A 27,185-nucleotide genomic window follows, 5' to 3' on the forward strand; every position below is an offset into this window, starting at 1 on the left:
TTCCGAATCGCTTTGGATTTGCCCGGGGCCAGGCTCCTCCCGAAATTACGTAGGACAAACTACGCCGTCGACAGAACAAACAGCGAACGGACTGTGCTAGTTTCGCGTGAAAATTAATTTCGTCGTGAATAAGCGCGTGCACAGGCGAGCAAGATGATTTGTCGCTCGAGAAACGATGAACACGGGGAAGATGAAGACGACGTCGACGACGAGAGTTAGAAGACGGAGACGGATCGGCGAAGCGATCGTTTCGGATCGGCCGCTGTCTGATTGCGTATGCACCGATACACTCGTTTGTAGAATCGATATCGCAGCTAATGCCTACCGACGGCCATTTATCTCCGATTATTAGATGAGCTTGATAGACGTCGCCCGCCATTTGCAACCTGTGACGATTAAACTCCATCCGAATCGAATTGCGTTCAACGCGGCCGCGCTGCGTGCGTTTTTCGGGGCTCCTCCCTATGTCCTCTATGACACTCATGGAATGGATTAGAATATATGCAACTGTAATGGCCGCTTGATTATCCGCTGTAATCGCATCGACGCACAAATTGCCCGAAAGTGGTGGCCGCGTTCGTATCTTTGCCGATTTACGCGCGGTATATTCGCTATGCACCGGTCTAATTCTGGGTGCTTTTTGATCGTTCGAGACTGATTCCGGGCGTATTTATTTACCAGGACAGTAAACTACCCTTGTAAAGCTAGTACTGTATGGAATGGTTCGCGTTTCCAAACCGGTAGAACTTTGTCAGCTAAGTTAGCACGTAATTTCGAGCAATTAACGTCTTGCAAATGTACTCTCTACAGTTTAGAGAGTAATTGTCGGAGTACTGTAAATTCTCTTTAATTTTCCTACAGCCTGTAAACAAAAATGGACAATTTGGGAAGTGGAGATACGATTATCCGAGCCTCGCGGCTCATTTTTATCGTCGCCGATTGTCAATAATTATAAAAATCGAGTGCAAGGCTCGAATAATCGTATCTAATCTTCCCAAATTGTCCACTTTTGTTTACAAGCTGAAGAGAAATTAGGGAGAATTTACTGTAATTGTTAGGTTAACTCAATAGTTGGAGTAATTGTTACACCGTAGATTTGTATCTGATATGAAATTTGTCTAAGTCAATTTTAAAAAACACAAGTTGATTGGCAATGTAGTCATTGTTTCAATATCTTGTTCTTTCGGAAATTCTTTTATTCTCTTCCGGATTCTGTGTTACACCCATTCACTTTTCTCGATCGAATTTGCAGGCTGGTTTACGATATCGTAAAAGCCTTTTATCCATTTTGGAAACTTGCTGAAAAAAAGTCCGGGCAACTTTTCACGCAGTTTTTTTGCAGACCTTTGAATACGATCTCGGCGAATTTTATAAGTGAGAAAGGAAACTTTCATGACACGATTTACGGTACACGATACGATCAGTCGCGCATTTGTGCAAAATACAGTTAAACAGATATCCGCAGAATACAATTCGTCACATTCGTATTTCGTTTCGAGCGCAAGGTGTCGCACGATTCAGCAGCAGCAGCAGCAGCAGAAAGTGAAGGTAAAATTGATTCTATTGTTATATCGAACACACGCCGGAATTCTAAATAGAGGAATAAATACATATCAATTCTCGCATATAGGAGAGGAAGGGAACAAAAATCGGAGCTTGCCTAAAAATCGAACCATCGCGAAATCGTAGTTCAGGATGGTTGAATCGAGATAAAATCTGGCGAAGGCGAACCAGGATGGCGGGGTTCCTTCCATTTTCCGAAAACGGCTCCGTTGAAAACGCTGGAATTGGCGGCGTCGCATCGCCATTTCCATAATGCGACTGCCCCCTTTTCTTGCACCCCTGCGCGAGGGAAATTAAGTGGTACGAGTAATCTGCGTCCACGTCGACTTTAACCAAGCCGCTATCCGTGATATCGCACGCGTGCCACGTAATGCAGGATAATTGGAACAACTGTACGGTCGCTATTACGCGCCGTAACAGTCGCCATCGCAGCGAGATGAGAGCCGCGCCGGGAACTGTAAGAGTGTGCACCGGGAACTGCACAAGGGAACTGCACCGGAGTGCACCGGGAATAGGGAACAATCGAAGAACAAGGCTCGCATTACTTTCGCGACGATTATCCGGTGGCGCCCGGGATGAAAGAGCGTAATTACGGGATTTATGGGTTAATAAGAGCGCGAGAAGAATTGCAGCCCGAAAGAAATGGCACCTGCAACCGTTAATTACTAATATCGGACGTGTGCGAGAATTTCAATTCAATTTGCAATACGCGCAGCCCCATTTTTCTTTCAATTTGCAAATAATACAATGATCCTAAAAATACAGGAACATCGGTATACTGTATCACACTTATTAAATATTTATTATATTGTAAAGAGAATATAAATCTCATAGAGAGAGAAATTAACTTTTTAAAAATTAGATTGATTTTGTAATTATCAATTTTATACAAATTTCTCTAATAAGAATATTCATTTTATCATGAATTTTTTTTTACAGGGTAGCTAATACTAGTTTGAACACACATAAATATTGAATATTAGACATTTCATTTCTATACATTTCATCACGAGAAATACGTTATTTTATATAAAATTTCATATAGCATTTTACAAAATTATTAAAATCACCGGCGATTCTTGCAGAACGTTGTTATTTTCCATACAAATTCGCGAACTAACGATTATGTTTCGAGTCCGTTTTCGAGTATCGTTTCAAAACATTTTTCCGCCTGTAGCTGGCCTCCGGGGCAGCCGAAACATTATTCATAATATGAAACGGAGAGTGTATCCAAACATTCTCGAGTCAACAACGCGCGCGGGCATTGAATTGGTCAGCGAGAACAGTCCACAACGAGTATTTGCTCTCAAAATAGAGAGAGAGAGAGAGAGAGAACGTCATTCTTTTTCGAAATCGCTTTCGCTCGGATCTTCGTCGAAATTCATTAGAATGCTGCAACAATCTCGGAATTGAAAACCGGCTTGCCGATCATAATTACGACACGAGCATTTAGGGTCCGGTCTGCGGAGGTTTCCGCGAACTGCATTGCGGTGTCAACCGCATCGTCTGGTCCCCAAAGAACAAAGTACAGTTTTCAGCTGCAGATGCCAAGCGTTTCAGCGACACGTACCGTGTTCCAGGGGCTAACACGAAAACTTCGGAGAGTCTTATGTTCGTTGTGTGGTATGATCAGGTTTCCTTTTTCGCGAGGAAAAACCATACTCGCGGGGGAATCCCTTCGTCCCATCTTCATCGAACTTTTCTTATATCCTTGGGAGATCCCGTCAGTCGCTGGGAAATGAAAATCTGCCGTGTGTTGCGTTTCTTTGACTTCTTTGAACGGGCTCCTAGCTTTTTGCCGATTGCTGACATCCGCCGAATTTTTGCACGACGGGCAATTATATAACATACGCTTAACTTATGAAAGAATTCAAGTAATTCCCTCGAACAACGTTCAATGAGAATGTTAAATAAACCGTCTGTTTTAAAGCATAATTAAATAAATATTTGCAGTGTAATAACGAAAGAGAATCTCTGAGGAAACACTTTTCATTTTATTTCACTTTTCTTATAATTTATTCATACAATCATTAAGGCGAATAGCGCGTTTCTGTGATTATTAGACTGTTTCATGAAATTATACATCGTAGAACATTTCCAAAAGTCGTTTAAGCAAAACACTAATCGATGCAAACAATTTTCCGTTTATCAAAATATCCCAGCATTCGTCCGCAAAATACACAGTCTAGTAACTTGGGCAGTTTAATTACAAGCTCGCATTTCACCGAGCGATCCCCGGAGCTCACTGCCAGAAATACGTGCAACGAATTAACTCTTAACTTTCGGTGTCCTAGTTGCGATCACGATTCACCCGCGGTCGCAACTACATCATAATCAAACGCAAACAGGAAAAGAGAGAACAGAAAAGTGGTAATCCTAATTGTCTAGACAATGGAATCAGATAAAGCTGAAAACTGCCCGAAACAATGGTCTGTTTGCGATGGCGGCGCTGAGACCAGCAGATCCGTGAATACGCGATCAGAGTCGTTGGAAAAATTGATACTCCGCGGAAAATTTGTCGGCCGCGTCAGGACTTTCCCATCGGTCTTTAGGCGGATAATGAAAAGGCTGGGATTAAAGTTTAATGAATGCAGAACCGCACGGTTTTAATCGGGGACCCGGCATATCGGCAGCGGCGGAGAACTCTGCTAGCAAAAGGCTCAGAGAGAGAAGGAGATAGAGCGATAGAGCGATAGAGGGATAGAGAGATAGAGAGATAGAGCGATGGAGCGATAGAAAGATAGAGAGATAGAGAAGAAGTGACAAAGTGGCAGAGTTGGGTATATTTTACTCAAATAGTGAACAACGAATAACATTTTATTTATAGAATTTATTAGACATAGTTTTCGAATAAAATTTCATTTCAAGAATTTATTCGATATATCATTCGAATAAAATTGAATTCGAAGAATTTATTCGTAACGTTATTCGGATACAATTCTATTCGAAACATTAGTCGAAGAAAATTTTATTAAAAAAATGTATTCGAAATATCTTTCGAATAAAATTTTATTCGAATAATGCCTAATTTTAGAAAGTGAGAAGTGAGAAAGAGGAATGTAGAGCAATAGAGCAATAGAGAAATAGAGAAATAGAGAAATAGAGAAATAGAGAAATAGAGTAATGGAGAACTAGACAAATAGAGAAATAGAAATATAGAGAAATGGAGAAATAGAGAAATAGAAATAAAGAGAAATAGAGCAATAAAGAACTAGACAAATAGAGAAATAGAGAAATAGAAATATAGAGAAATAGGGAAATAGAGAAATAGAGAAATAGAGAAATAGAGAAATAGGGAAATAGGGAAATAGAGAAATAGAGAACTAGAGAAATAGAGAAATAGGGAAATAGGGAAATAGAGAAATAAAGAAACAGAGAAACAGAGAAATAGAAATATAGAGAAATAGAGCAATAAAGAACTAGACAAATAGAGAAACAGAGAAATAGAAATATAGAGAAATAGAGGGATAGAGGATAAGCTAAGAGAATGAGAAAACAAACGAGAGCTAGACGAAGAGAGAAAGTTATAAAGTGAGGTATTGAAAAAGGGAGACAGAGGAGGAGAGATTCGAACAAAGGTCAGGCGAAGTGTGAACGTCGGAACCGTTCCTTCGATCGATGATAGTAAACTGGTTCGTCGTTCACGCGTCCCCTGGATACACATTTATCACCACCGCGCTCCGTTTAACGAGTTATGCTACGACAGAAGCCTGTCGCAATATTCGAATATTACTTCTCGACGCCGAGGCGCGCCGAGGCGCGCCGAGGGGCTTCGAAAAGACGATTTCTATATACCGTGCCCGAGTAAAGGGTCTCCGCGATCAACAAATTTTCTAAACAATGCTATGAACTCCGGAAGTTAGTTTTCGGCTGCTTATGAAGTCGTGGATCCAGCGGGAGCGACAGAAGTTTTGCGGAACTTGCGAAGGCAGTTCTCACGCTTGTAAAACGAAACATTGAGAAAATACGTATTTTCACGACATTTAGAAATTAAAAAATGGAACTCGGATGGAGAACAATATGTACAATTTTTTTTTCAAAAGTTGAAATTGGTTCAAATGACGAAAAATCTCATACTTTTTATCTTTTCATTTCAGTGAGTAGTTAAACTTTGAACAATTTTAGAGATCCACAAAGTGCAATGTTCAAAATTTAATTATTCACTCAAATAAAATATGACTTCCTTTTCATCTGAACATTTCAACGAATTATAATTTTTGCAAAAATTCTTGCAACGTTTCAAAAAAATTCAAGTCATTTGGTCAAATGGTTTAAAATGTATTCCATGTTAGAAAGTGTTCGAATATTCTCGCGACCGAAATTCAATTTCACTGATTCCTTTGACTAATGCTGCACTGTTTCGATGTTCGATTTCAATCACAAACACCAGAACACTTCTGATCTCTATAAAATACTGTAACAATGAAGATTGTACAGCGAAGTGTGCATTTATAGATAAATCTTAGCTAACAAATTGCAGTACTCGCCTACGAAGCAAGAAATCGTCGATTAATCATTTTGATACCTGCACGCGGAGCTTCCAGTGTTACGTTGCACCTAAAGCGACTGTTAACGCGATAAATATCGATAGTACAATCGGCGTATCGGTTCCAGGAACGAGAGAACACATTTTTCGAGCGGAATGAAAGCCGCGACGGGGGTCATCCGTCCGGTATCATTCGACGATCCTCCGATCCTCCTCGCGACGGGATCATTCATTCTGACTCGGAGAAATTAGGTTCCCCCCGGTGGATATTAAATGAGCTGCCATGCTGCCCCGGACAAGAAAATAGCCGACGGGGGGTCCCCCATAAGGATTATTACCAGCGTGTTTCATACCGCGTCCGTATTTACAGCGATATTGAATTCTGTTTCTCCGAAGCGTCGAGAGATTCGACGATGGCCGGCTTGATTAAGGTGTACTACTAGTTCGCGGATCGGGAAGAGACGCCTGCGAAAATTCTTGCGGCGAACGAAATCCATGGTGATCAAGATTCCGACTAATTAATCACCGAGATTAAGATAAACGGTAACGGCTCGGACAAATGACCGGGCGGATGCAAGTGCTCGACGAGCAAAAACCGAGCTAGAACGGGAAACATACTTGCGAGAGAGAGAGAGAGAGAGAGAGAGAGAGAGAGAGAGAGGGAGAGAGAGAGAGGGAGAAAGAGAGAGAGAGAGAGAGAGAGGGAGAGAGAGACGCCGTCGAATCTTAATTTTGCGTCCATAAAAAATTAAAATCATTTGTTCATTCCTTGGCGAGTGTACTTTTATAGACGATAAAAGTGTCCGTTGAATTCGAAATGAACATTTTATGGTTTTCTGCTTTCTATGTAAATACTGAAATTATGGAGGCGATTTTGTGGGAAATCATTAGCCAGATTTAACCTATTCATGCGTGATATACTGTAGAGTAATTATGATTATCATATTTTATCAAAATTAGATGTGTTGGTTGAATTCGAATTAACATTTTATGATTTTCTGCTTTACAATGAATCGGGGAAATTACGGAGGCGATTTTGTGGGAAATTACTAGCTAGATTTACTTATTTATGGATACTTTAATGTACAGTCTTTGTTATTATAGTATTTTATGCAGAGTAGAAGTATAGAATGAGGAAAATGACCATTCACGGTTTGCCAATTTGATGTCCTGCTTTGTAATTAATTGCTGAAACTGTGGGGGAGAGTTTGCCGGAAATTATTAGCTAGCTTTACCTATTCGTGCATACTATACTGCAAAGTAATTATTATTACAGTATTTTATCGAGATCAGAAGTATTGAATGAACAAAATTACCAATTTCTGATTTGTCTTCTATTCACTTTACTGCCTAGCGAATAAATCTCATCTGAGATTTGAAAGTTTATAATAAAAAAAAAAAGATTTGTCTTCCTAGTTTATCGTCGCGTCTACTGCCAGGTAATTAACAACGTTGCTACTTGTAGATTTTCTTATACGAACAGAGCATCTTCTATATGGTCGTGCGACGCTAGAGCCACGATAAACGTATGGTTTCTTGCACACCCAATTATAGAAAATGTTCAGATTCCAGCATTGGGAAATGAAGTAGATAAAATTCTGCGGAATCGCCGAAACATCGGTGGCGGGCTGTGATTATTTTGTAAACGTTCGCCGACTTTTTTTCCTCATCGTCAACGAGCAAATGTGATCAACGGAACGCGCGGCGGGCGCGTCGCGCTCGGATGAGTTAATTAAACGGCGTCGTGCAATTGCACAATTATCGACAACGTTTGAATCGAGCCACGCAAATGAACCGACAGCGTTGAAGGGCTGCGGTTGGAATTTACTTTGAACCTTGGCGCGATTAGCACGATGACATCGTCCGTGGCCCATTCTTACGCGCCTGTACATCTGTCACGGCCGCCGGGATTTTGATCGGCTGCCAAGTGTCATCTCCCATAATGCCAGCGAACGTGTACACGCATTGTACACGATCTCTCGATTCATGAAGCTTGTTTTAATTTCTCACGGTTTTCTACAACTTTCACATCTCTAAACAGTTGCAAGTCTCGATGAGTTTGCATCCTCGATTCCAGGCTTGATCTTTATTTTCTGTTTAATTTTATTTTGCTCTCTATTTTCTCAGTGATTTCATTTTGTCTTTTATTTTCTGAATGAATCCATTTTGTTCTGTTTCTCATTCTGTTCTTTATTTTGTGCACATCAATGACAGCGTACTTTTTGATAAAGCTCATTAAAGTCATTAAATGTTATGTCACCAACGAAAGTATCGAGAAATGGCGCCAAAATGATGAAAAAATATTTGGAAAATCGTATTTTGCTTTTATCGCTACCTGGATCAATCTTGTGAACAGTATCGAAATTAAATTTTCTTAAAAAATGAAGCATACCCGCATTTGGCCCTAATTTTCTTAAGAACATATCGTGACCATAAGCCTAGTAAATAGCTGGCTTCTAATTGGAATGGTTCCGCGAGCCTGTTAACGCAGAAACGACCGTTTTCTGGCCTCTGCGACGAGGGCAACGACTCATCGAACGCGAGTCCTTTTACGATTGTCACCTCTAACCCGCCGGAGTCAGGGGATTAGGACGTTTCGCTCGGTTTTATCGCGTCTCTCGGGACACTTGGCAAACAGTAATACACGCTCGGCCGGCTGTTTCCGTGTGCGATGAGGTACACATAAAAGTTGAACGGACCCGTTTAGAACACGTGTCGCACACCGTCTCGTCGGCTTGGAATATTTAGCGTCGATGCGCCGTGTCTACAATGCAGTCGACCATTGTAAAACCATCCGATCCGGCTCCAACTGCATCGAAATCATCGCCGCCGTAACCCGATAGCGCTCTCTAACAGCCAACTAAATTTTTACGAATTTTTAGAGTCGACTTCTTGCCCTCGCGAAACCGAAAAGGTGCAATGAAAGTTCTGTTGCGCGCTGCGCGTGCTCGATGAATACGCATCGGTGCACTTTGGCGATGAAAAGTAAACTTCATTCTTTCAGTGAGGGTAAAGAACAAACAGACGTTTGAGACTCTTCAAGTTGAAGTTGATGCACGAGATCGGGGAGAAATGATGAAAGAATGTTAGAAATGAGAAATCAGCGCTGTGTTTGAATCCTTAAATTGCCATTGTTCGCAAGCGTTTGTCGCGACATAATATTTTTTTCTGTAGGAGTTTCTGGTTTCAACAATGTACCGAAGATCTTCGAGATTTCCGTTCAATTTCTGTTCACAAAGAATTCAATAGCTCTTCAAGGATTGTAGCTAGTGACTGGATTTCGACGCGTCCGTGTTCAGCGTGAAATGCAACAAGATAATAACACGAATAAATAGGAATTCTCTCCTTTGTCTTGAACCAATGAAACAGCTTTTCCGTTTATTATCGGTTGTTTAAAATAATCCATGAAAACGCGAACATTCGCAGCGGTTCACGGCGATATTAATTAAAATCCATGAAAAGGAGTGTTCGATCTAGAATTGAATTTTAGAAAACTCCAAATAAATTGTGCTTAATTGTCAGACTGTGTATGTAGACACATTTAGAGCTTTTTCACTATTTCACCAACACAGACGTTACTTCAAAACTTTGGTATCTCTAACTTCAAAAGATAGTCGAAATAAAAAGTGAAACAATATTTTCAACGTCCATAAAATTCCACCAGAAGCCCCAGCGATTTTTCACGTTTCACATTTCTTTATTTATTCATTTATTTATTTATTCACTTATTCATTTATTCACGCGAAAACCCTTTAGTAGAAAGATAAACAACAACCAAAAGACAAATAAATAAATCTAGAGGAACTGTTCCCAAAAAAATATGCTTCGACGAATTAACGGAAAATATGCTTAACGAATTAAATTATGAAAGCTGAGAATGGTCGCAAAACACACCGGCGATTTCGCAGTCGTGAAAATTGTCCGCCGTTCGATAGTGAATTAATTCAGGACGCCCAGCGTGTAGCAAGGATGGCAAACTTTATCTCACGGTCCTCGGCGTTAACCTGCGTTCGGATTAGGGGAGTGTAACGCGCGGAGTCCTCTCGGTCGAACGACAGCGTTTCCGATGGAAATTACGATTACGCTGGTTAAGCGAAATTAGGTAGCGGTAATTGATTCGGTCCCGACATTCGGGCACGTACAATCGTCAATTCAAACGGGTTCGATCGATCGTATCGTTCCGCCGATCGGCTGCATTCCTCGCGGAATGGTTGGATAAGACTTATCGACGAAACCGATTGGCCGGGATGTACCCAGGAGCTGTTACAAGCTGGATGCTGTTCCCCGATAGCGCGGTTCACTTCAAAGAATCAATTTCACGGAACATCCGTGGTCCGGATCGAAGGATTTAGCGATACTTCCTCGAAACCTTCTCGAATCGATAGCTATTCTCGATTTGCGTTTATCCAAGGAACTTCAAAAATGAAGAAAATCGCGAAGTCGAATCAGTGTTTTAATCGTTTAGAACATTTAAGGATAGGGTGAACGCTTCAAAGTCCGCAAATTTCATGCGAGATAGAAGACACCTTCGTTTAACTCGCCAATGATTATTAAGCGAACGTTCATTTTCGTTATTTATTTTATAAACATTCGAAGGAGAGTGAAATTTCTTACATTGTCTATAAAAAAACTCCTTAATGCAATTAATTTTTCTGAACGCTGTATATATGTATATATTTGTTTTCTTGCATTTTCAAGCGCGCACATCGCATTAATGGAGGAATCGCAGTCTTCCTAAGAATGTTCTTTCGCACGAAACTGCGATAAACTATCGATAAACAATTTCCCTCGATGAACAGACAGGAACGTAAACAGTTTATCGAATCGTCGAGTAGTTTAAGCATTTTTTTCCGTTTATCGCCGCGTGGCTCCGATCGTTTCGATCGGCGATCCACGCGTTCGCCGGATCCCATTTATTATATTCTCGAGTCGTAAAAATGAGTAAATAAAGACGAAAGGAGACGAAGATATGTCGAAGGCTGTACGAAGCAGCGGCACCGGGGGTTTACACTCATCCAATAACACTCGCGGCTCCAACGTGCTTTATTGCCGAGCGGAGATGTTTGCCGAACCGAGAGCCTCCTTTTGGACGCAGCCGGCCAATTTACTTTCGCGGAATCATCGATATGTTGCCTGTAAAACAAGTTTTCTGATGGAACCGTTCAACTATGTACTAAAAATGTCCTCTCCTCCGCGCGCGGGGGCATCTGGCACGCTCTTTTATTGCCTCGCTGAATTCTCTGCATTAAATGCGGACCGTTTAGCGAACTATGTACCGACGCATCGGTCTTTGCAAAGTGGAAGTTCTCCATTGAGTTTCACGATTTTTGACGTGTTAAATACTTTATGGCAGGATTCCGGATCTCTGTGCATTCGTTGGCCATCACTAGATCGCGGATTTGATGCGTTCATTTATTCGTTTATTTGATGAATTTATTCATTTATTTTATACGTTTATTTATTCATTTTATGCCATTTATTTATGTATTTATTTTACGTATTTATCTATTTATTTTATCCATTTATTTTTGTATTTATTTTATGCATTTATCTATTTATTTATTTTTTTTTATAGGAAAATACGTTAGCAGAATATAAAGTATAAATGATATCAATTCATTCTAGCTCAACGGGAGTGTATAAATAATTTAAAATAGCAACAAACGAATTTAATACAAAATCGTAAAGACGCGAGAAGAATTTGAGAACATTATACTATTTCTGACTTGTGTTTAAATTAACAAAGGAAAACGTTTATGATGTATTATCTACGTATTCCTTATAGTGGATTTGGCAAATATTTGTTTTGCATAAAGATCTGCAGTCCAGTTATTAGATAACATTTTTTGTTTATCGACAATTTTACAGTGTCTTTTCACTAATCAAAATAGCTCTCCGTTAATCTCTTCCATTCCTAATTCTCTTCAGGAATTTATCTTTATTACCAGTATGTGGAAATCAATCCTCAAAAAAACATCATAAATTATAGTTTATTGTTGACAATCGGTAACAATAAAAACGAGCCGCAAGGCTCGAATAATCGTATCTCCTGTTCCGAGATTGTCCATTTTAGCGCGCAATCTGAGCGCGAATTAGGGAGAAAAGATGACTGTACTTGTAATTTAGTCCTTGTGCTCGCTAAGCTAGCTGCTCAACATTAATTTCTCCGATTTCTAAAGCTCCACTCAGACACTGTACAAACAATTCCACGAGCTCTCCGTTAAAACGGTGGCGGGGCGTTATTTCAGCTGAAAAATCGACGGAAATGTTAGTACGGTCACGGAATAAGTTGGCACGCGTGACCCGAGGTAAACGAAGAGGAAGAGGCTCGTCTTCCCGTACAAATCCGGAAAGTAATTAGTTCTCCGCGATGGGAATCGAGCAGGGGGTCGCAAGGGGGGCGGAGCGAGGCGCGAACTCGAGCCAAGGAACAGTTTCCCCATTATTCCTCGGCCGGTCGGTTTGCTTCAACGAGCTTAAATTACGAACACCACGACGGGACACTGTTTTCCCGGCGAGCACTTTTTCAACTTCTCCACGGTCTTAACAATGCGCCTCGGAGACGGGGAATGGCGGCTGTTGTTCCTCGAGAGCTCCTCCGAACCTCGATTGCCCCTCCCCCTCCCTCGGCCACATTTCCTAAACGAACATCCAGCTTTTCTTCTTTTCCATCGAATGCACGCCCGCTCTTCGATCCCTGCTCGCGTGCTGAAATCACGATAATTGGACGGACGTTTGCGCGAACTCTATCGTTCCGAGGGGATCTTGAAGGCAAACGATCGAGCTCGATCTTTATTCGTCGAAGCGACAGTTGCGTGGAATTACAATCGAATTAGCGAAGGAATTATAACGATAAAATAATTTAATTACGTTGTAACTCAATCAGATTACGATTCGTAATTCAGGTCTCGATTCAATTAAATTACAATTGAATTCGTAATTGTAGTTGGAGCACAATTAGAAAATACAAAGTAATTAAATTACATTCGTTACGAATTACGATGGAATTGTATTAAAATTGTGAATTAAAATATGATGAATTAATAGGTAAGAGAAGAATATAAGTGCAGTTCTTCAACGTTGTGGGCTGTGATTTCAAGAACTGTACTGTAATTGGTTGTTAGGAACATTAACGGACAATATTCATAGTCTAGAAATTTTATTGTAATTTATTTAATGTAAATTTTATTCAATGTTAGAATGTTATTTTCTCTTTCCATAGTATTTTCTCGAGCTCGCAACGGCTGTTAAAAAAGGGAACGTCGATAAAACCTATCCGAAGCTCGAAAGCAAACTGAAAATCATTTTACGGTACTTTCGACAACTATCAAAGTTGCAAAAAAATTCAGCAACGTACATATTCGTGCAACGGAATACCCGTAAAGTAAAATCCGTAATCTATCAAAAAATGAAAGCACAAATAGATCGATACTTCCACAGCGAAACCAATATCCGCCTTAGGGAAATTTCAAGTAAATTGAAAACTATCAACGTCAAAGATCAGTGGAAGCGAAAAATGACGTTGCATCACGTTCTTGCGACTTTTAATATCATAACTTTATTAATCTGTAATTGCTTCGTAAAATTAGAGATTCGTCAAAAAATTGTCGATCTTTTAACTCTTGTAACTTCGTGTAAAAAAATCGCGCAACAATGTCCTTGTACTCATTTGGAAGGGCAGAATCTCTACTTTAAAGATCGAGAAACTAATTTTTCTCAAAATAATTCTTTTGTCGCGAAAAAGATTGAAAACTGAAGCTGCTACCCCCCACTTGATATTTTACAAACTCGCGGCGGCATAAATTCCGTTCAACGTACAGTAAAATCATATAAAAAAACACAAATCAATATTTGATTACTCATTGCAAAGAGGAAACTTGTCTCTATAAGATCGTACTGAAGAAGATGTAAAAAAAGATTTTTGAACTCCGCAGAGTCGCGTGTCTACTTACTTCGTTTCAAACCAAATACAAAAATCGTCTTCTTAAAAATCGAGTTCCAGTAGATGAAATTAGAGATTTTTTAAAAATAAGAACAGATAGAATTTTTTAATAATTCTTTCCCCCAAGTTACAGCAGTCTATAAATTGACAACTTTCCTGTTACAATTTAACGATCTTTAATTTCGTGTCCTAACGAAATTCACGTGCACAGGAAGCAGAGTTTCAGCTGCCGCCGTACAATCGCTAAATCTAACTGCATAATTTCAGTTTCCCGCAGAAACAAACCCGCTTTTGTAACGAAGTTGTTGCAACGGTGGCGCGTGCGAATTTTGGCCAGATTTCAGCCGATTAATCGGCGAGAATTCCGCTAATCGATTCCGGATTGCATAACTCGATGAAATGCATCGGTTTATTCGGGCACAATCGATCATTGGTGCTCGCTCGATCTCCCGCGTCGATTGCGTCTGGTCCGAAGGCCTCCCGCTTTTGTGTCCCGAACGCTGGAATTCTCTGTTCTACTTTCCGCCTCTCTGCAAGACACTGAATTAACGTGTTGACGGCTAGATCGACCTACAGAACGTCTTTTTTTTCTTAATTTTTTTTTTAAGGGATCGGAAGACTGCAGCATCCCCGTTTCATTAACCTAATTGAATCATGTGGACTCTGCCCGGATCCAGTTTATTTCGTCGATCCACGCGCTAGATATCGAGCCTCGACGATTCCGTAAAACGGAACGGCGCAATCCGTATTCTTCGTTTAATTAATCCATTGTGCCCGTATTTTCAGATTGTTTAGCGAGCTTTGTTATCTGAATTGAACGCTTATCCGTGGATTTGGAACTTCGAATGGAGTTTCAAAATGGATTTTAAAAATATTCTTTATTATCCTGAGTTGAGAAACAAAGAACTCCATAGAATCAGTGATAATTGCACGAAGGATGAATTGTAATATATTTTTAATAGAAATTATAACTATAATTAGATTTAAATGGAGGTAAAATTTAGCTATAATAGATTTTTAATAGAAATTTAAATTATAATAGATTTTTAGTGGAGATTTAAATTACAACAGATTGTGAGTCAATTTTTTAATTATAGAAGATTTTTAATCAGAAGTTTGAACTGTGATATGTTTTTAATAGAAATTGCCATTCAGATTACATTTAAGCAGGGGTAAGATTTCTTAATTTATTTCTACTTCTATTTAATTTATATTTTTTTATATTTATTTATATTTATATTTTTTTATATTTATTTATATTTATATTTTTTTATATTTATTTATATTTATTATTATTTATATTTATTTATATTTATTTTTAAGTAAGATTTTGATTGAGATGATTGGATTGACAGTGTAGAAGGACACAACGGAAAATAGTAATGGCAAGCTGCGAAAGGAGGTTCTGCGCGCGCGAGGATAATTTTTCCCGGTGATTCGTAGCCGACCGATTCCGAGCAGGCCTGTACTTACACGTTCTTGGATGGCCCGCAGCTGTTGTCGGTCCACGTGAAGGCCCCGTGTTGCATTCAACGACTCCGGCTTGAACACGCGTTTACGAGCGCGCCGCGGGCGAAGCCGGTCGTTACGTCCGGCCGCGGTGTTACCGTCTACGAAATTAGCGGCCTCGTTTCGAGCCCCGCGTTTTCAAGTTTGCCCCGAACCGTGTCAATGCCGCGATTCGATTGCCACTCGGGCGCCGAAATTTCGAATTTTAGGGGCGCGTTGATCGTTAAGCCATCGCGCGCCGCGCCGATTCGCTCCCGTTCCCGCTTCTCTAGATTCAAATTCGTGTAACGGGTTTTTCATGGTCATCGTCGTGGCCGCGCTGGAAAAAATCGCGATCCGATTCCGTGGCGGAATAAATTGTTATACTTTTATTGCTGTAGCTTGACTCGCTTTTGACGAGGGCTTTCGGATAGGAATTGTTTTTGAATTTCGGCAGGATTTGTCCTCTCGATGGATTCGATACTCGAATGGACGAATGCAACGAAGAATTTAGTTCTGTGGAAAAACGTTGATTGATTCATTAACACTAAACAGCTACCGCGGTCGAAGTGACCGCTTTCTTATTTTGCAATTCTGCAAAGTTCCGAGAATCTTTCGTGGAACACGCTTGAATAAGTTATATTATTGGAGCAAGTTTTATAATAAAAACTTTACAAATTCCATATAAATTCGGTCTTCTCACTTTTGTGAAGCAGTACATGCCAGTTAGTATTACTGCTTGGTAGGTTTGGTGTTGAATATAAGTGAAATGCGCCAAAGACACACTATAAACGCAACAAGATGACAAGGAAATAATGAAACGATCGTAACACACACACACAACATAATAAAGCAAAATTGAAAAGGAACTCTGACGCTGCCGAGAAAAGTTACATTACCAATCGTTATTTCTTAAAAAAAATCTACTATAATTTTCTATTAAAAAAGCCTACTTCAATTAAAAATTCCATTTAAAATTGATTGTAATTTAAATTTCTATTACAAGTTCGTAGTAATTTAAATTTCGATTACAAGTTCGTAGTAATTTAAATTTCGATTACAAAAATTATTATAATTCGAATTTCTATCAAAAATTTATTGTTTGTTAAATTTCTATTTAAAAAAATCTACCGTAATTAATAATTCTATTTAATGTTCACTGCAACTAAAATTTCTATTAAGAAAATCTATTGTAATCCAAATTTTTATCAAATCTACTATGTATTTCTACCGAATAAGTAATTTCTGTTTTTCTTATTCGTGATCGATGCAGACATCTGGAATTTGTTTATGACTTCGCTTTACACGGTCGAATGTAGAAATCAACAGCAATCGATGCACGATCGATCTGCTGTTTTCAATAATTTCGAAGCAACGCGAGACATTGATTTGCGCGGCTAAAATAGTGAAATTTCGTCCGCTTGTTGATATCACGGAAGAACGAACGCGCAGTCTAGCCGCGACGGTAATAATTCCACATGTTAGAAGAACAAGCAACCACGCACGTATACAATTGGCCGGCTCGTGAAATTTGTTTACCCGAGACCGCAGTGTAATCCAGAACGGGAAAGGTAAAACAGTGCATCAAATGGAATTACAGGCGCCGTTTGAAGCGACCTCCTGCAAACACTCGTTCCGGGCGACTGCGATCTAAAGAAAGTAAGGAAAAGTCGTGTCGGAATGTTTCCGAGGGATAAACAAACTTCGCCGAGTGAAACTTCAACGGCGCGCGGCGCCCTTTTCTTCTTTTTTTCTTTTTTATAGAATACCCAACCCGCCAGGTTGGCCACCTAGAAGCCGACCTATTCTATTTCTGTTCACCGGAGTGTACTCTAAAAATGCTCTTATGGGCAGACGGCATCGACGACGGGACCTCCGCGACGTGAGGCTAAATAGAAAACCCGCCCCCCTCTGCGATACGAACAGAACCAACATTGATAAAACAAACATTATTCGCCGGCTATTTCCTCGCGGCCGTCCGCGAATGATAAACCCGATGATCGAGGCTCGTAATTCGCGAAGGGTTTGTGCCTGCGCGTGTAAACTCGCGGCGTGTACAGCTGTCTTCGATTTCCCCTATGTCGGATGCGCCCATAATCGCGAGCACGCATGCATACATCTATCCGACACCTCGTTCCCGCTTGGCTCTCGCCTCGAAAGCTTTCAAACTTGCGGGACAATGGGGGAACTTCGGGGCTGGCTCCTACTCTAGCAAACTAGAGGAATCTGCCTTTGGAACTCTGGCGACCTGTGCTAGCACAGATAATCTAAACTGGCCTGGGCGCAGCGCATTCTGGGCCGGTGACCCGGATCCGGACCATCGCGACAGTCCTGGAAAAAAACAAAATTGCTTTAATGATCTTGTTAGAATCGAGTACTGCAGGACCTGCCTCGAACAGCCTCTCAATCCTGTACATTTGCAACAATTGTTTAGTTGACGAGCGTAAGCTCATCGGTCTCTCATTGTTCCGTTTGGTTTTCTTTAAAAAATGTAGTATACCTTGGGGTATATTGACGAATAGGATTCGTAGATGTAAGTAGTAAGTAGTTGTAATATTTCATTTCATTTTACTTAATTTTGTTTCATTTTGTTTCATTTCATTATTTCTCATTTTATCTCATTTTCTTGTCTTATTTTATTTTTTTTATTTTCTTATTTGATTTTAGCTATTTCATTTTATTTCATTTTGTTTCATTTTGTTTCATTTTCTTGTTTTATTTTATTTTATATTATTTTATTTTCTTATTTGATTCCATCTATTTTATTTTATTTCATTATTTCATTTTATTTCATTTTCTTCTTTTATTTTATTTTATATTATTTTATTTTCTTATTTGATTCCATCTATTTTATTTTATTTCATTTTGTTTCATTTCATTATTTCATTTTCTTGTCTTATTTTATTTTATATTATTTTATTTTCTTATTTGATTTCATCTATTTTATTTAATTTCATTTTGTTTCATTTCATTATTTCATTTTATTTCATTTTCTTCTTTTATTTTATTTTATATTATCCAATTTTCTTATTTGATTTTATCTATTTAATTTTACTGCATGGAGCACTTGTAATGAAGGAAATCAATAAAATTTATTGGGTAGTTGTAACAGAATTATGTTACAGTTAAATAATAGAGATAGTTTAAGGAAGAACTGAACTATGTTCGTGGAACCTTTCGGTTGTTATGAAATCCTGACGAGACCTTCGTTAAAACATTTGACGCGTTCAAGTAGATGTTGAATAGTGAGTTATTCTTAGCGCGGTCCACCTGGTGGTGGATGCACATTTCTCTACTCTTTCTTTTCGCTGGTAGCCTAACTACTGCCAGCACTCGTACATCAACGCGTTCCTGGAGCGAAGGAAACACGATCGTTCGTTTTTATCCAGCGATTTCTATCAATTTCAATTGTTCAGGAATTTTAGGCATTCTTGTCGTCGTTAATGGAATTTTTATGAAATAGAAGCCGCTTTGAAATTTCTGTTGTTTTCCTAGTCATTTTTGTTAAGTTGACAGTAACGTATCTGTTCGATTTTTAAGTGTTTCATTTTTACTATTTAGTAATGTTTCTATATAAATGTTTTTATTTCATCTAACTGACTGTTTGATATGCAAATATAATACAGTTTCTCTTTTCATTTTCTCTTCATTCGTACATTCATATCAACCTAGAAATTAGCATACATATCAACATCGAAAATTCTTTCTTGTCATTAATGCATACATGAATATTATTATCTGATTATGTAGTTCTAGTTTCCGGCAATAACTTGAAATTTTCGCTTGCCTCATTAAAGCCAAGGCGTCAAAGCCAGGTGTCTAGAAGGAGTACCCGAAGAAATATGCTGCATAACAAATTGCTAAAAAACATTATATACGATTCTAAGTATAGTCGATTATATAATAACATTATTAGTACCCTAATAATATTTATGGTCTCAAATCTAATCGAAGAATAGTGTCGCCATAAAATTCATTTCGAAATTCTAAGAACGTGTCATCAGTAGACCGCCGGATCTTTATGCAAAATAAAAATTTAATGCATCAATTGCAAGACGAATGAGCTAACGAATGAGCTAATTTCAACAAGCTGAAATCAGTATTCCTATTTCGTTCAATCTTCTCACTGTTTTCAATTTCGTCTGTCCATTTTCGCCATAAATGCATAAATTCCGCAGTCGGTAATGAAATTGAACTTCGAACCTATTATGGTACTTTCATACTAGGACAACCGCGGGCTCATCCAAGGTGTTAATGTTGGTTGGCGGGCCGCGAGGGACCCGGCCAGCTTCCGGTACTAGTTCCCGCGGCTTCGATACCGCGATTAGAAGGGCGCCGCGCGAGTCCCGAGTCCGTATTGTGCCCGGTTACTTTAATTCCTTCGGACGGGGATAAAGAGCGCGGTGATAATGTCGACTTTGAAATTGGATATGCTGGAACGCACGACGCCCTCCCTCGCGCTTTCTGTCGCCTCGGCTGCATTCCCTTAATTACTCACGCGGACCGTGTACTAATTAACAGAAACGCCGTTCTCTGTTCTAGGCGAGGCGCGGACGTGAGGGCTGATCCGATGAATGGGGCTCAGCTCTGGCACAGGTATTGTCTAGAAATAATTTCGAAAGGCCGGATAACGAAAGCTGGCTGCCCGATTACCATCACTCGCGACAATCGATCCGCGGATTCACCTTTCGTCGATCGCTAGACCATTCCTCGTAGGTCCTGCGAAATGTTTGCAGCGAATACTGATCCGTTGGGAACTCGGCAAAATTAATCGAACGTTGGACTGTGGATCTTCATGCGAACATTTTTTATACGACGTTATATGAAATATTATTTCAAATGACATGTGTTATTTTATTTCGTAATTATTGCCATTCCTGTGATCACTTTTGAAATAACAGTGTTTGAAATATTATTTTAAGTAACGTGTTATTTGATTTCGTAGTTATTTGAGATAATTATTCGAGATAATTGTGAAAAGCCTCATTGACGTTTCTGCAAGATAAGAGAAACGATCTGACAATGTTAAATGGTTATTCGACGATAGGAAACGTTTTTCTGAGATTGATCGTAAGAAACGGACGATAAATGAATCCGTATTTTTCTTACAGTTCTGTATTTTAGGTAATATACAATTATAATAAATAAATAATGCATAAAATCCAGTAGTTCCATAAAAGATATTACAACAAATTTAACACCGCAATATTAAAGCGCGCGAAAGACCGGATTTTTTCAAACGAGCACAGGCTGAATAATTTCAGATTTTTTCCCTCACAAAATTGGAGAAAGTTCAAAATTCTACAACTTCTCGAGCACGATCCAGTTCTCCAAATTTAGCGGAATACTATATTTTCTAAAAAAAAAATCAGCATGGTACAGTGATCTTTCGCGATCAGAAATCCATTGTGCGAAGTACAAAGGGCCGACGATTCTTTTCTCAAACGAAATTTAGAACAGAACTTTGCTGAATCGATTCCGTCGTATCTCGACAATTTCATTGCCGGCCTCCGGCGGCACTGAGTTAGAGCGATCTTAAAAGGTTCCAGCTACCTTTAATAGGATTCCCGTCGAAGATTCAGGGATTCTCGATCGATCGAGAATCGAGCGCTTTCGTTCACGTAGAATCGTAGACCAATTTTGGAGAGCGTGCCCGGGGTCGAGCGGCCGTCTTCGATGAACTACAAGCGCGAGCTAAGCGTTTTTCCGTAGGTGTCGGTTCGAGTCATAAATAACTTCTACCTGGGCTCAAGGAAATACGTCTTTTTCCAGCGGGGACTTCGTGACACATCCTAGATTTCCTAACACTCCACCTACCGGAAGACTATTATTAGCGTTCGCGATGATTGACGTATCGGAAAGAAACACAGTGATTTCCTCTCGAACGGTATTCCTGGACGGCGCGATCGTGTTACCGTAATTTCGACGATTTATTGCATCCAGACCTGAATTAATTTACTCATCTTTGCGCAAGACAAGCGTTTTCTTGGTCGAAAGTCGGGCAAAATTTTATACGCTCGATAACAGATCAAGAGCAACGAATTTATTCGACGCTATCGAATTTAACCAGTCGAATGAAAGTTTGTCCAGATAAAAATTTAGCCGAATAAGATTAGGTTCGAATAAGATATTATCCGAATAAAAATTCATTCGAACAAGAACTTATTTGTACGTCGAATATATCCTTATAAAATTACGTGAAAACAGGACACAGTTAATTAATCGCCTTATTATCCGTATAATTTTATAATCGATTTAAAAAATAACGATTCACCAAGTAAACTGTCAAAGTAAATTTTAGAATGCGATGACTTATTCGATTTCATCAAAAATTGTTTGTTAACGAATTTAACCCTCTAAACGGTAGAAACCTCAATAATTCACTCAAGAATCAAGAAAAATAAATAAACTGATGCAAGATAGTTCTTAAGATTCTTAGGTCAGTGATTATGGCATTAAGAGGTTTCTACCGATATTAAAACGATTCTAACAACATTTACCATTCTGTAGTCTCTGTTCCGAACGGAATTGACCATACGAAATCCTCCATGGAAATTGTAACGTGGCAACAGCTTCCGAGCGTCTGATTTATTTAGCGAAATATTCATCGGCGCAGAAATGCCGAGTTTAATGACCGTACAACAGATTGCCTGTGACAAAAGTGAATAGGAGAAGACAGTACCATTAAGCGGGGGAAATAAATTTCTGCACGATTCCAGTCCGGTGCAACCGAGGCAGAGGATTTTTGTCCAGCAGAAAGATTCACAGTCTGCTAACAACAATGGATCGTCCGTTGAAACGACCTATAAGCACAGACATTATTAATGCCCGTCCAGAGAGCGGCGCGCGACCATAAATTCTGTCGGAATAATTCAGAGAAGCTGCAGCCGGACGGGAATCTTGTTTATCAAGAATGCTATCGGATTCCGGCCGGATAAAATAGTTTTACGGGATATTTTACTCGGCGTTCCGTGCGCGGCTCCACGGCCGCTCTCGGTCGTCGTGAATGCACGAAACCCGACGTCTATTTACGCGCGAATCCGATACAAATCCCGTCGATAGGGAAACAAAGAGCAGAAGAAGCTATCTTGATGGAGACCGGCGCCAAGTAGGGAGTCAAACTCGTTCGGGAATGCACGGCCGTGCGATGGCCTTTAAACCGTTTCGATTATGCTCGCGATCGATCTCGATGCGGAATCGTTCAAAGAAAGCGGATCTGTTCTTTCGATGGGCTCTCGTCGAGTCTGCGGAGGAGGAGATGATACGTTTCCGCTTGTCCCCTTTGATCCCGTTGAATTCGCCGTTCCGTTAATCCAATCTCCGGCTCGTGGGAAACAAATAGACTGCAACAAAAACGTTCTGTCGCGTTTATCGAGCTGCTGCAGGAGCCGTCGGGGCAAGAAGCTCGAGGACTCGATACTAAATCACCGACGAAACCTCCCTTCCCCCGCCCTCGTGAAATACACAACAACGGGTGAGGTGTGAACTCGAACCTAATTCGCGATACGGCTGCGACTTCTTCTTGCGACTCACGGAGGCGCCGCGCCGGTGATAATTTGTTCAACCGCTGCAAGAAACGATTCGTACAACGATCTATCCAACTATGTTCTTAACGCGATATTTTTACTCGTTCGTAGTAGGTCCTAACACAGTCAATCTTGCATTCATTGATTCGAGAAACTTCAGAAAAAGAAATATAATTGTTACATTTATTCGGCGATCTTATTAATGTTACCTCGTTAGTGGTATTACTATTTTTTACGTTCTTATCGTTGCTAGTAGAATTTTTATTCTGTTAGCTGAAGGAAGTCTAATTACTAGACTAATTACTAGACACTGGATCTTCAGGCAAATTCTCATTTTTATACGTCATTTTACAAAAATTAGCATCAAAGAAAAGTGTCTTTCGTTAACTAGAAAATAACTTGGAGAAAAGAAAATCAAAATCTAAATATATCATAAATATACGAAGATCCACAGTCTATAATATTTTTATTGTTAAATAAAGAAAGGAAAAGACAGAAACTTTCACAGAATTGTCACAGCAGTCGGCTTTCTATTTGCCGAATTTTGAAGAAGAATAAAGTAAAATCTTTCTTTTAGTTTTTTAATTTTTATTCATTGAAAGAGTATCCGCATATATGTGAGGAAAAGGATTCTATTTTACCTCAGCGTTAACTTCATTAAAGAATCACAAGCTAGATAAATTGAAAGCTAACAAAACTAAAAACGAATAACGCTTTCAAAATTTTCTTTGCAGGCAACGATGCACTGATTTGAATTAATGCTGTCTTATATGTTAAATCATTAATTAAACAAAGATTCTTTAAAGAAAATACAAAATTGCAATTTGTTTGAGACAATATCGTCGAGAATTGAGTAGCTAGATAAATTGAAAGCTAACACAAATAATGTTGTCATCTCTTTACAATAGACAATTTAGTAACATCTATATCTTATAGTATGCAGGGATCAGATTTATGGCTGTCAGATGAAGACTGCTCGCAGCGAGCGAATTCGAGATTTTCTACATTCAGCAACGCCGCGCAAAAACGTCACAAACAGAACATTTCCGCAGCTCGGAGCGCGACCAGCACCAATTATGCTCGATTCCACGGTGAATCAAAGTTCGGGACTGTTTCCGGATTCCGTTCGTTTGTCGCGATTTTTCCGAGGGTCACTTGTAAGGTCTGCGTCGAATTGCGTCTCTGTCGAATTAATATTCAGAACGAGGCCGGCCGAAGCGCCGCGCCATTCCGACCGCTTTAACTCGTTGCCCTGCCCTGCCGCCTGAAATGCATTTAAATGCGTTTGAAAGGCGCACTCGGCACTCTCGCCGGTGTTATTAATTCTCACGATTCGATTCCGTCGTTTCCGCGTTGTTCCCGAGAGTCCCCCCCCCCCCGTGTTCTACGGTCCTATTGGTCGCGTGGAAACACCAGCCGGCGATTCTAATCGTAAATTCAATTTTATTAATTGCTCCGACGACATCAAACTCCTTCATATCAAATCGTTTGTCGCTTTGATAAATTCAAAATAAAATATCGACATTTTACAATTCTTTTAATCTTTCTCCCGTCGCAAATTGCAATCACCAAATTTGGTCATAAATTCATAAGATCCGCGTTCTAGCCATAACTGTTGGTCTTTATGCAGAATAAAAATTGTCTTCGTCATTTGCGACAAAACAGAGGTCGGACGGAAACATTTTACTCTAATAATTTCGGCGAATGAAAAATGACGCGTACCTGTTATTAAATTCCTCTTATTTTTCTGCCGTTTCAAATTGCATCTATTACCATAAATGCATAAACACAGTTTAACGATACAGGATCGGAAAAAGTGGAATATGAGATAGAAACCTAATCGGTTTCTGTTTCTTAGTGGCCCGCGTGGCCTGGACAGCTTTATGCGACAGCATCCCAAAGAAACAACCGCGAAATCGGCGAAAAATCGCTGGCCCGTTGCCGAAGCCCGCTCTTTTATCCCGGAACGGTTTAATCCGAATTACGTGCACGTACCCACCGCAACCGAGCCGCAGTAGGTATATTTAATTATAGCAAACTCAAGTGGCGCATTTTCCTATTCGAAAGAAATGCGCCTCGACCGTACGAAGCTTAAAGGGACATCCCGTTTCATACTTTACGACGTTTCACTGCCGTATTCCCGCCAGCTTAGGTCGTTACATCGGATTAGGATGCTTGTCCTGGGAAGAAGATACCGTCAGTCACCTCTCTTGCTTCGTCCGCGGTTAACGTTATGAAGCCGGAGATCCTTGAAATTCGAGGACAAGCTGCGAAATATCCAGTGAAATGCACACCGGAACTGATGTTGCACGAATCGGTGTGGCATCGAGAAGCTGGATATCCGGTTGCGGCGATCGTGTCACGAACTTGGCCGCTTACTATGTTTATCCTCTGGATTTGAGGTCTGAATTCGATTAGAGAACTTATCAGAGAATTCTCAGGGATATTTGAATCAGGTTTGACATTATAATACTTATCGGTATTTTATTATTATGAATAAAATACTTCGAAGACAGTTCAACGTGCTGAAAAGTTCTCACAGTTTCAGGGAATGGATCTTTTCTTCAAGGAAAATAATTTCATTACTTCGTCGATAGTATAGTAATGTTTGGTCAAGTTTGATGGCTTCTTGACACCGAATAAAATAATTTAGGTTTGACTCGACGTATTAAAAAATTCTTCAGACTTTTATAATACGGATTTTCTGGTTCTAAATAATTTCGCAGTGCTCTGCGAATAGCACAGGCAGGTTTGGCGAAGTTCGAAAGCTTCAAAGCATTGAATAGGATACTTCAAATTCAATGTAGATTGTCGAAGAAATTCTCGGTGCTTCAGGAAGTAGATATTCTTCTTTCGCAAAATAATTTCAACAGCATATTCATGGTACAGTTACGTTTGACGAAGTTTGAAGGGGGTCCTGAGCGTCGAATAAAATATTTGAAATTCAACCCAGAGTATCTAAAAGTTCCCAGTGTTTCCGAAAATACGAACTTCGTTTTTTAAACTACATTTAAAAAATAATTTCAGTAGCGTATTTGTACTATAGTTGCGTTTGTGTAAGTTCGAAGGCTTTCCATTATCAAGTCAAATACTCCAAACTGAAGCGTACGTTAAATTCCGCATATGAAAGAATGAATAAATAAATTAAATTCTATTGTTTCGTGTTCAAAGAAATTTAATCTATTTTTGCAGGATGTTTCTTTAACTTCGACACGCACTTTTTCGCACATCTGCTATCGAACTATCGACTACATGATAAAATATTGAATTCCTAAAAAGATTATTTTTTTTCTCATTTATTTTTGTAAACGACGTTGCATATCCTTCGCTTCGTATCGTCGTAGCTCGCGTCAGGACGGATTCAACGACCGTCGCATGACGCAAAAGGGTTAACTTTCAAGTACAAAGGAGCTTCCCTCATTTTGTTCACCGCGTACGGCGTATTACGTCGCGAACGCGAGGAATCTTTACAAAGTGTGCGTGCTTCAAAAGAAAGGATGCTACTGACGGGAATGATAAAAATGATGGTGATCCTCTCAGCCATAGAACATCGGGGACGTTCGTACAAAGGCGACCATCTTGGCCCTGCAGGGATCACAAGACCGTAAAGCGTCGCAATTTCGCGTCTCTCTCGATTAATATCTACTGCGCCGGCTATGGGTGTTACACCGAAAAATAATTTACGAGCGTAACAGAAACGGCGGACTCTGTTTCCCGGAGAAATTCCTGCAGAGTCGCAGTTGGAACCGATACGTATCTCCGATCTTCCGGATATTTTTCGATGCTTCTTGCTTGTTCTACAGCACTCGTTTGTCTACGCAGAGACCGTAAAGATAGCGCTCTCGCTCTCTCTTTCTCACGGAAAACAACTTCGCCGTGTTCCAAGGCTTGGAAACCAAGATCAGAATTTACGGGAACGTCTTCTCCACTCGAAGAATCTTTTTCGACGCCGCGGGAGAAGGAAAAGCAGCCGCAAAGTCTTTGCGGCGCGCCTCTAACGAATTTAAGGGTCCGAGGGACAGGTGCACTCGTTTAACTTCGTTCCACCTGCTCTTTCAGGCGACTCTTCAACGCGGCTACCAGCTTTCGAATAGTTTTATTCTATCCGGCAAGTGGTTTTTATGTAATGCACCATAAAACCGGATCCACCAAGAAAGTATTGAATATAAATTTTTACACA

General features: G+C 39.9%; 1 protein-coding gene across 7 annotated transcripts in view; it reads left to right on the forward strand.

Moving 5' to 3' along the window:
- The window catches only part of Trpgamma (Transient receptor potential cation channel gamma), a 215,971-nt gene that overhangs the window by 25,048 nt on the left and 163,738 nt on the right, over positions 1 to 27,185 (forward strand). For all 7 annotated transcript variants that reach the window (XM_076520200.1, XM_033478271.2, XM_033478270.2 and 4 more), the window contains exon 2: positions 20,022 to 20,075. In XM_076520200.1, the coding sequence (XP_076376315.1) occupies positions 20,050 to 20,075 (26 nt within the window). In that variant the 5' untranslated portion in view covers positions 20,022 to 20,049. The remainder of the gene's footprint in view (positions 1 to 20,021; positions 20,076 to 27,185) is intronic.

The sequence above is a fragment of the Megalopta genalis genome, chromosome 3 (genome assembly GCF_051020955.1).
Source record: "Megalopta genalis isolate 19385.01 chromosome 3, iyMegGena1_principal, whole genome shotgun sequence".
Classification (NCBI taxonomy): domain Eukaryota; kingdom Metazoa; phylum Arthropoda; class Insecta; order Hymenoptera; family Halictidae; genus Megalopta; species Megalopta genalis.